Source organism: Acanthisitta chloris, unplaced genomic scaffold (genome assembly GCF_000695815.1).
Source record: "Acanthisitta chloris isolate BGI_N310 unplaced genomic scaffold, ASM69581v1 scaffold9356, whole genome shotgun sequence".
In the NCBI taxonomy this organism is placed as follows: Eukaryota; Metazoa; Chordata; class Aves; order Passeriformes; family Acanthisittidae; genus Acanthisitta; species Acanthisitta chloris.
Window position 1 is genome coordinate 9837 of NW_008678705.1, and position 11311 is coordinate 21147.

The 11311-nt window shown below is 42.9% G+C and overlaps 1 protein-coding gene across 1 annotated transcript in view; it reads right to left on the reverse strand.

Moving 5' to 3' along the window:
* Positions 1 to 11311, reverse strand: part of ACAN (aggrecan) — a 25616-nt gene that overhangs the window by 4542 nt on the left and 9763 nt on the right. Inside the window, 2 exon segments of the mRNA XM_009077009.1 lie at positions 1531 to 1644; positions 9805 to 11311. The exon segment at positions 9805 to 11311 is cut by the window's right edge and continues 19 nt beyond it. Of these exon segments, the coding sequence (XP_009075257.1) occupies positions 1531 to 1644; positions 9805 to 11311 (1621 nt within the window).

Here is an 11311-nt window from a genome sequence, read left to right on the forward strand (position 1 = left end):
CTGTTACTGTAAATATGACAGCAATTTTCTTGGAAAAGAATGACAAAAAACTTGTTCCCCAATAAGGACACTGTTGTAGTGACAAGAAGGACTGTCAGTGTGAACAGTTGACAGAGCTCACCTACAGTGTCCTGACAGAAAGGATGGGACTCATGGGAATAATGAAGATTTAGATTCCCCGTGGGATTTGGGGCACTGGTTTCCTCTTGTAAATATGACAGCAATTTTCTTGGAAAAGAATGACAAAAAACTTGTTCCCCAATAAGGACACTGTTGTAGTGACAAGAAGGACTGTCAGTGTGAACAGTTGACAGAGCTCACCTACAGTGTCCTGACAGAAAGGATGGGACTCATGGGAATAATGAAGATTTAGATTCCCCGTGGGATTTGGGGCACTGGTTTCCTCTTGTATCTCCCGGGCTATAGCTCCCAGGCATCAGAGCCCGTAATGCAGAGAAAAGAGAAAATTAAGTCTGGTTTGGACCAAACAAGATCATAAGAAGCTATAGGGTAGAAAGTCTCTTGTTGCATACAAGGATCTTCAACAGAAGGTATCATGGATGGGTAAATCAAGGGCTGATTAGGTTGCATTGGGAAAGTGACGTTAAGACAACATGATTCCTGCCCAGAAGGTCCAGTGATCCTGAGCTGTCTTCTTGTGGTCTACTCTATGTGTTCATACTGGAAATGGAAAGAGACATGCAGAGAAAGGGAAGGAGAAAACCCAATATATATTATCATTACTCATGCCAAGGTGAAGAAGACAGTGCAAGCTCATTTCTCTTTTGTTTTAGCAAGGCAGGAGAGCTTCCCCTCAGCTAAGCTGATAAAAGTTTGGACTTTCATCAGCTTTAAGAAAAAAACACAACTCTTTTTCTTTCCTTGTAGAAACAAAAAGAAGTATTAGTGCAGGTCAGAGTACCTAATTTTGATGGAAAAACAGGTCGCTTCATGTTTTCTCAAAGACACTCCCTGCTGATTTTGCCACAGGAAGTCACGTTGAAGAGATGACAAAAGTGTCATGCTGTGTCAAATCAGTGGAGATTCCTGGAGTGAATGAGGCTTCTCTCAGCTGCATCTTCCCCGAGAGAAACACAATCATTTTTCATGGCTCAGTTGAAGCATCATTCCATGAAATTCCAGTCTAGCAGAGAAAGTTTGCCTGGGGTGAAGATGTACCCAGAAATTTCCCTACTGTTACAGATGAACAGAAAGACTCTTGACCCAAAGAGACAGTGACTTTGTGTTCAACATTGTTATGATCTGTGTGGAGAAACTTGAAAAAGAGAAAGATGAAGAAGACACCAGAAGCTCCTGCTTAGGAATCTTAGAGGACACAGTGCTGTGATGAACAAACCAATCAAAATATGTATGCAAAAGCCTTAAAGCTTTTTCATAGTGTATTTTAAGCTGCTGTTAGAGGTTAGCTTACTGAGATGAGGGCAGGACTGATGGGAGCACTAGGCATCAGCTTTTTTTGAGGGGTAGTGTAGCAGTTAGTAAGATTAGCCGAAGCCAGGTAGGCCGTACCGATCTCACACAGGTCCCCTCCGTAGCTGGGAAGGCATAAGCATTTGAAAGAGTCGATGCCATCAACGCAGGTAGCTCCATTCAGACAGGGGCTTGAGTGGCACTCATCAGTGTCTGCAAGAAATCAAGGGCTTCCATTAGGGCTCTAGGCAGGCAACTCCACCAACAGGAGAACTTGTTTCCTTGCCCGTTTAGAAGGAAATATCAGTTGTTTTGGGGGAGCTTGGGAGGGTTGTATTTTATAACATACTGCCACTGCTGCTGCTGGAAGAATGAAGGCAAGAGACCCAACCCACCCTACAGGAAGACATTGGTTTTCTGATGGTTGAACACCACTCTGAAGATATCAGAACAAGATCAGCAAGATGTATCCAGCGCACAGGACTTGGTGTCTTGGACAGCTGTGGTAGCTCTTCTTGTCTGCTGTCTCTGCCTGAAACATCAAACATGTAATCTTGTGTCTGTGACTCCACCAGCTGTGGGTCTATGAGGAAGAATTCTCGTAAGTGTTGGGAACATCCTGAAATAGATCTCTGTCTCCTAACCAGTGTTCCTGGTTGTCAGTGCTCACTAATATTTTCTTCCTAACCAGAATGTAGATGAAGTTCTGCATCAAGAAAATTCTTCTCAGTGAAGATGAAGAAAGTGCAGAGAAGAAAAGTGGGTTCAAAGGTGGTTCAGAGACTCTCAACTTTTTCTCTTCAAGAATCTTAGGCCTAGTTATCAGTGCCTCTTCCTTGGTGAAGAATACTGGGTTGCAGTGCCATTTTCTCTAGACCTGTCCCCGCTATGCGCTCTTTTGCTTGTGATGGAGCTGGAAGAAGCTGGTACATCTTTTCCAGCTGTGAACTCTGTCTTGGTAGATAGATCTTTGGAGTTAGAAGAGTCATTCAGAATAGAAAGACTTTGGATACATTCAACTCAAAAACAAGAAGGAAGACTAAGGAAGAAAGTGGAAGCACATCCACACAGGTTAGGTTAAATGATGACTAGTTAGATCCTCATGCGAGACAGTGCTTCTTTCACACGCAGAATAAATTTAAGGCTTTAAAAGTGATGACTAACACTCCATGCTCTTCTTGTGGATAAGAGAGGTTAGTAAGGAAACATTCAAAGATGACAAACATGCTGCTGTGGAAATACCAGAGCAGAGCAGTGACTCTCCGCAGTCTGCGTTCATCTTCCGACTGGGGTATATTCGGTTGGATATTGTCTCCTTGCAGAACTGTGGCCCAGCTGCTCAATGTCCCCAGACACAAGAGAGCAGATGTGTGTTATACCCCATGTGGCTATCTAGTCACTCAGTGGCCAAGGTCTGATACGTCAGCTAAAAGCTTGCATGTTCTGTAACATGCCTAAGTGGTGAAGAAAATACTTTCTGACCTTGGACAGTAAATCCTTGTGTGCTTTGGAGCAAGAAGATTGTCGTCTTTATTCTAGGCTGTATCACTATGAGCAGTGAAATCATTCCTCGGGTGGCTGATGAACCTCTTACTCCAGTTTTGCAGTTCTTCCCTGAGAGAAGGAATTTTTTACTCTGGATTGCCCTTCTAAATACTCATGAATGCTTTCTGGATTTCTTTGTTCACTGCAAAATGAAGAGAATTCCTGCTTTCATGATACTGATAAATACTATGAGACTTTCCAGAACAAAATGGGAGTCACAAGCCTAGTAGAACAGAGGAGCTGAACTTGGCCGAGTATTGCTCTTTGGTCACACTTGGAGTTACTAGAAGATTGGGAGCATAAAGGAAATTGAGTTATCCTGAGGGATGATTGCAACTCTAGAGGCCCTTTGGGCTTCCCAACAGCAGTGGCAGCAGAAGTTCATGTTGATTCCAATGGGCTCCAGCTGAACAAGTAAGGAAAGTCTCTCCTTCATTCGTTAGGCTTCATGAAGTGGAAAGCACGCTGCAGAAGAGGTAACAAAGCACACACGAGAGCTAAAGCACAACAGTTAGCAGGGGATAATGAGTCTTCAGCTGTCTTCAACCATGTGGAATAAAACTTGGCATGTCCGAGATCTCTTCTGAGATTCAGGAGACCTGCTGTGAGCTGCCATCACTAGTCTTAGAGGAGGGGGGAGCAGGCACACATAGGCAAAGTCATTGCCATAAATTTCCAGCTGGCAAATAACACTAGAACAGAGTTTCCTTTTACAGATATCGTATATAATATGGTTGTACATATTATATGTGCTGTAAAAACAATCTCTGCGTATAATGCATGTTACATATCTCTCTATACATGTACATATATATTTTTATATATGACACCTAGAGAAAGGGTGTGTACTTGTAGGTAGGGTTGGAAATACAGACAACAAATATGTGACACAGACAGGTTTACTTTCCAGAAGTTTACTTCAAATGGCTGGAGAGAAGAGGTTTTAAACACATCTTGATCAAAAATGCCAAACTCCTCCTTCAGCCTGTTGGGCTGTCGAGGCAGTGACTCTCTCTCCATCTGGGTGTAAAATCACCTCACCAAGCTGATATTGGGAAATTCAAACTTATCACTCAGGTTGGAGGAAGAGTTGGTGATTCTGGTCCTCTCAGAAAATCTGGGTCTTTGCAGTCTTTTAGAACAGAAAGGCGTAAATGGTAAAACTAGCAGCAATGGTGCCTCTAGAAACCCTGGCAAGTTGGTTTGTGGGTGTTTCTAGGATATCACATCTAAGCCATAGGATTTATGAGAGGTGAGAAGTCCATTAAAAAGAAAGCCCTCTACCACAAAACACTTGGCTATTTTCTTCATAACCTTTTGTATACCATAAATGTGTCCAGTTCCATGTTGTTTAGAGCTAGGTGAAGTTAGTAAATCACTGTACACCTGTTCAGCCAGTGGAAAAGCCTGTGGCACACTAGATGTGTCAACTTTGCTCAGCACGGAGCGAGCCCTCACTTCCACAGAGCCAGCTGCCAGGTACCTTGACACTCAAAGATCTTACATAGACACGAGCTGTTTGTTTGCTTGTATGAGCATCCATCCAAAAAGCCAGCTCTGCTTTGTGATGCAGCTCCAGTGCTTATCAGCCGACAAGAAGACGAGACTACTGCTATTATTACCCCTCACTAACAAAGGACAGCGATGTGGAGTGGAATGCAGGAGGGAGGCAGCTCTTGCTTTCAAGAGCTCCAGCTCTAAAACAAAGATGGGAGAAAATGCCTTGCAGTGCTGAGAATAGGAAGCCCAGTTAGAACATGTTATTAACTCACTTCTTGAGAATAATGCAGAATTAGCAGCTCTTTAGAAGGGGATTCATACTGCACTTAATATCATCCAGAAGTTGTCAAAGATTATTCAGTTCTACTGTCACAACAGTTTCTATTTTTTGCTACTAACAGGACCCAAGGTCTAATGTCTAGATTTTTTTTCCCTAATAAAACAAGTCAAACAAAATAACCAATGTAAAACAGGTCTTGCATCTGCAAGTTGTAAACTGTTGGCTGGAGAAAGCAAAAAGAGTTACATAGCTACCATGCAAACTTTGTTTCATAATTTTCTTCCTAAGATTTCTTTTACATTACCAGATACATACTATAATTAGTCAGAACCATTTTCTTTTGGTGAAACTAAGCACAACAGAAGTAATCTTGGCCTTCCTGCCCATGGTGGGGGAGTTGGAACTAGATGATCTTTAAGGTCCCTTCCAACCCTAACCTATCATTCTGTGATTCTCCCAATGCCTTTGAAAACAATTTGCTGTACAAGATCATGGAAATTGGAAAGAGAGATATGTTATAAATGAAAGAGAAATATATTGGCCCTGGTTTTGTTCAGGAGGCAAATGGCATGCAAAAGTGATCACACGGTGGTGAAAAGGAAATGCTTTAAAAATCCTTTATCCCAAACTAAGAAGACAATACTAGAAACTTTTATCACAATAGACTGTGCATTTCTTGCCATGGAAGCCTGTATGGAAGATGAATACCCTTTAAACAAGGTCAGCTTTGTGCTTAAAACATCTACTAAGAGAAGCAGCTAGTGAACAGAGAAGATACTATCACCCAAACCCTGAACAAACTATAGTTTTCCTGAAGATGTGAGTTTAGTAACATACCCTAGGATATTTCTATACCCTCCTGTTTTTTTTCTGTAGACAGAAAAAGGTAAGACAGAAAGGCAAGACATTTTCAAGCTGTCCAACAGTCCCTGTTGTGTTCCTCACCCGTTCTTTATAGGCCTCTGTGTAAGTGCAATTATCCAAACAGGGAATCAGAGACAAGCCTGATAATTATCTTCCAGAGATTGAGAAAAAAGTAATCCAGGTACAAATTAAATTTGATTTCCAGAGGTTGCTGGGAAGTTTGAACTGCTGATAGCTCACATAGTGAAGAAAAACATTGGAGCAATTGTAGGGTGATGCCTACAAGAGAAGAATAGGAGGAGCTGGGGAAACTAGTGCTCTCACATATTAAGTTAAATGCTAGCATCAAACATCACATAGGCAGATAGTGTCATAAAATGACCAATTAAGTCATTAAAATAATTAACTACAATAATTAACTACAAGAATTGAACCAAAGCCTCCATGCAACTGCAGCATTAAAAACCTCTACTCCTCTATAGATCATCAAGTTTCCAGAAGGACCTGTTGATGTTCTGGGACCTTCAGTTTGCCCAACACACTCCCAGGACAGCTCAGGAAATTGAGACATCTCTTCATCCAAGATACTACGTGTAGAAGTAAATGGGCACGTATATAATACTAGTCCAGAACTGTAGGTTGCTTCTATAGCAGATGGTTTGATTTAAGCTAATTAACTTCTAATGCAAAGTAGACAGTGTATCCAGGAGACATCAAATCATCTCGTCAGCCGCAAGTAGTCTGTGCTTTTCCTTGTCTCTCAAGCAGGACTGGTACCTCCATCTCCTTCTTGAGAGCATAAGTTTCATTCCACATTAGTTGAAACATTATGCATCAGGTGAACATTTTCTAGGCTTCTTTCTTCTGGGTGATATTCTCTGGCCCAAAAAAACTCTATCCCTATGACTTCCAGGGTGTGAAGAATGAGGAAAACCCATCAAGACCTTTCCTCATCTGTATTCTAACCTTCTGCTATGTTGGGGCCATAGGCAGCAGATTTCATGTACTAGTTTCACCAGAGACAAGGAGAAGTTTAGCATAAATAGCTGCCATTTCAGCACATTTCTATTTCCCCCCATAGCTCGAGTGAAGTTAAGTCACTGACTGGTCAGAGTGCTCCAAACCACAGCCTTTCACTGAAGCACCAGCATGCTCTTTTCAGCTAATAATAATTTTTCTTCTAATGTTACCCAAAGCAGAAAGAGCCTCTGAGTTGGCAAAATCCTGCATGAAGAAGCCAAGTCTACGTGCAATTCTTCAAGCTTCTCACAAAGGAATCAAACTGCTGACTAAAGACTTGTGTGTGTACAGCCTTCATTTTGGTTAGATACTAAAAAATATTGGCACTCCAAGTGTTAATCTTCAGTATTCTTGTACTTCTGGCTCTTGCTTTTTGAGAAGTAGAGGATAAGCAGAGCAGAAAAATATCATTCTTCTTAAATCATCCCACTAAATAGACTGTTGGATCTAACTGGAATGCTCCAATGGTAGGACTGGAGGGCAAATACCTCCCTGCTCCTCACTCTAAGCTCCTTCTGTAGCTGAACCAACTTCACCCATGCTTTAATGTTAGTCAAAATCCTGATGGACATCCATTTCATCCTGCAAACCCTGAGCACAGCACAAGGCACAGATATTAGAGCTGATCTTTTTGCAAGAGCTAAATTTCAAGATTGGAAGTTTCAGGTGAAAAGGCAGCCACAACATGGGCAATTGCATTTTGGGTTCCAGCCTACAGTTCTTCATTGTAGACTTTCCATGTTCACAATCCCCAGAGCACTGTAAAGAATAATGACCCAAAAGAGGAAATGTGATTTTCCCCCCCTTTTTCTCCCCCCTCTTTCTTCTTTTGTCATCACTTTGCTCTAATTCTCTACAAGTTTCCCTTGTTGCAGGAGTGTGGTGAGTTCATACCCAATATACTTTCTTGCCATCTGGATAAGCTTCCTTCAGACCCTTACCAAGACTGCATTTCATGTTGTAGAGACACTAGTAAAGAAGTTTACCAATAAAAAGAGAAGTTTTACCCTAGAATATCTTCCCTGATGGATGTACCAGTCATGCACATGTACTCAAGCTCTTCTCTAGTATAAAGACTCTACAATAAACTTCATGCAGTTGTTGCTTACCTCTCACTGTCACCTGTTAAGAAACCCCAGCTGCTACATCGTCATCTCTGTGACTTGCAAATACACAACATGTTCCCATTTCAGAACATTTTTCAAGCTTCTTCACACATGAGCTGCTGAACACATGGTTTTCTTTCAAAATACTTCACAAGAATGTTGGCTAACAAATGGTCTGAAGAATCTGGCAATCGCCTTGTGGGCAATTTATAAAAAGAAAAAGCAGTGGAATAAAAACGTATTTTGGGGCCAATTTTTTTTTAAATTTATTTTTTTCTAAGCCTCACTGGCTAGTTTCCTTTCTCCCCCTCAACACAGCTTTTGCTGGCTTATTTTTGTCGCTGGGCTTGGACGTGGCAGTGTGCATGGCCCAAAAGCAGATCCCATTAGTTGTGCAAGAATGGCTTTTGGGTCCATAACTGCTGCATCACCTTGCCAAGCCCTGGATGCTGTGCCAGGCTAGACCAGTGCTGTGGGAATGACCCCTCTGACTTGTCCTCACCCACTCCTGCAGCATCCTCTGTGCAGCTGCTCAGCAGAGGCAGACAGGACCGCAGATGTGTTGTGAGCAGAGCTGAACAAAGGTTTGTGATTACCTGTGCTCTCACAGAGAGAAGTGACGCAGAGGGAAATGCAGTGACTCATTCAAAACACTTTGGGGATGGCAATGATGTTAGAAACCAGGCTGAGCTTCACAAAGGCCTGCACTTACAAACCCTTACTGAGTCCAAAGCTACCTATGCTGAATGGTGTAAATTAACCAAAGAGAAGCAGTTCAGGAGGCAATGTGGCAAGGGGGTGGAATTATATTACTTTTGCTGGAAGGAACTGAGCAAATCTCTTTGCACATACCTTTTGTACCATACTTAAGCAACATGTCCTACATGAACATGTGACCCTTGGAGAACTGAGCACATGCAGGACCTTCATACAGCAGTACAAGCATTGATGGCTTTTGAAAGGGGTCTGTCCCCAGGAGCCAGGTCCTGATGGCAGCAATGTGAAACCAAGCATGGCCAGGGATGCTGTGAGACATCCTGTGTTACCAGGACTGGGCTCCTCCCTTGGCCCAGAAGCAACCACTAGCAAGCACATCTTGCATCTCATTTTCTTCTCACTGCAGCGTGCTAATGCTTTAACAGCACATGAACACTGCTTAGGGAATGCTCATCAGAATGCTAGCAAAGTGTTTTCACCATAAATGGTTACTCAGATTTCAAAATTGTGTCTGTTTATACTTGGCAACAAGGGATCCTATCAAAGACAGAGTGCTAAAATGCCAAAAAGGGGCAAGGTGGTGGGAAGGGCATTTATCAGCAGAGCTGACAAAGGGTAGTGATGCTCTGAGCATCATCTCACACGCTTATCCCATTCTAGCTGCAGAGAGCAGCATAAGACACAGACCAGAGGGTGGCCACACACTGTGCCAAAGGGATTGGAGCAGTCTCCCTGATGCAAGCATTTCACCCAGTGCAGATGATGCTCAGAGAAAGAACTTTTGTTCCCAGCTCGCTGGCTTTGCCTCTTACCCCTTAGCACTGCAAAGCTGCTGAGGGACAGTTTCCCACTCCACAGCAGCACTTGAGGGTATAGGCAGCAAGTCCGCACACCATGGGAACAGAAACAGGACAGGACAGAGACTTGCAGCCCATCTTCAACTTCTCAGCTGCATCCAGGGTGGAAGTCTCTGACTGATGGAGCCAGTATACCGAACATTGGAACAGGCTGTCCATGGAAGAGGTTGAGGGATTTAGAAGACATGTAGATGTGGTATTTGGGGACATGGTATTTAGGGACATGGTTTAGTGGTGGACTTGGCAGTCCTGGGTTAACAGTTGGACTTGGTGATCATAAAGGTCTATTTCAACCTAAATGGCTCTATGATCACGACCTGTGAAAACCCCCATGTTTATGGCTTTCCACCAGAATAATATTCTGCTCAAGTCTACTTCTCTGTTAATGTTCTCTGCTGTATAAAAAGCAAAAAAAAGGTGACAGTTACACCCCCTCCCTCCTTTCTCTTTTATAAAGCTTTCCCTTCCATACGAGACACAGTACCTTCTGTAGTGGGTCCTAATGCATCAATTGCTTCTTGTGAGACTTGAGGCAGGGCAGCAGCAGTGGTGGCCAGCAGATGGGGATTGTCTAGAGCAACAGCTGTCTCCATCTCTTGTTCTGACACTGCAGGAGGGGAAGGCTCTATTTCAAGCTGAGCCTCTTCAGGGTTCCTGGGTCCCTGTGTTGGTTCAACATCTGGAGTCCTGGTACTAATTACAATGTCTGGGACAGAGGTTTTCCCTGAAATGTCTGTGACTGAGTGTGTCACAGCTCCAGATGTTGCATCAGGAATCTCCTTCTCCTCGGGAGTACCAAAGGGCTCCCCACTGGCCAAAGATGTGGCAGCTGTTTTGATGTTAGCAACAGGCAACGCAGATGCTTCCCCACTGGTTTCATGGACTGTGGATGTTTCTGTGCTAGACTCAGGAAATGTTTCACCCCAGGCTTCTTGACTTGTGGGTGTTTCTATTCTAGTTTCAGGAAACGCAGAAGTTTCCCCACTTCCTTCTTGAACTGTGGATGTTTCTATGAAAATTTCAGGATAGGCAGATGTTTCACCCCTGGCTTCTTGACTTGTTCGTGGTTCTATGCTAATGTCAGGGAATGCAGGTGTCTCCCCACTGATATCATGGACTGTAGAAGTTTCTATGCTAATCTCAGGAAATGCAGATGTTTCACCTCGGGCTTCTTGACTTGTGGATGTTTCTATTCTAATTTCAGGAAATGCAGATGTTTCACCACTGATTTCGTGGACCGTCGAAGTTTCTATACTAATTTCAGGAAAGAAGGACATTTCCCCACTGGTTTCATGGATTGTGGATGTTTCTGTACTAATTTCTGGGTAGGCTGATGTTTCACCCCTGGCTTCTTGATTGGTGTATGTTTCTATTCTAATTTCAGGAAATGCAGAACTTTCTCCACTAAATTCATGCACTGTGGAAGTTTCTATTCTGATTTCAGGAAAGGCAGATGTTTCTCCACTGATTTCGTGGACTGTTGAAGTTTCTATGCTAATTTCAGGATAGCCAGATGTTTCACCCCTGGTCTCTTGACTTGTAAATGTTTCTATTCTAATTTCAGGAAATGCAGATGTTTCCCCACTGATTTCTTGCATTGTGGATGTTTCTGTGCTACTTTCAGGAAATGCAGAGGTTTCCCCACTTCCTTCTAGAACTGTGGGTGTTTCTATGATAATTTCAGGATAGCCAGATGTTTCACCCCTGGCTTCCTGACCTGTGGAAGTTTCTGTGAAAATTTCAGGAAATGCAGAGGTTTCCCCACTGATTTCTTGAATTGTTGAGGTTTCTATGTTAAATTCAGGAAATGCAGATGTCTCCCCACTGATTTCATGAACTGTGGATGTTTCTATACTAGTTTCAGGATATGCAGATGTTTCACCACTGATTTCATAACCTGTTGATGTTTCTAGACCACGTTCTGGCAATGCAGATGTTTCCCCACTTAGTTCTCCAGATGCAGAGGCCTCACCACTTGGCCCCAAACTGTA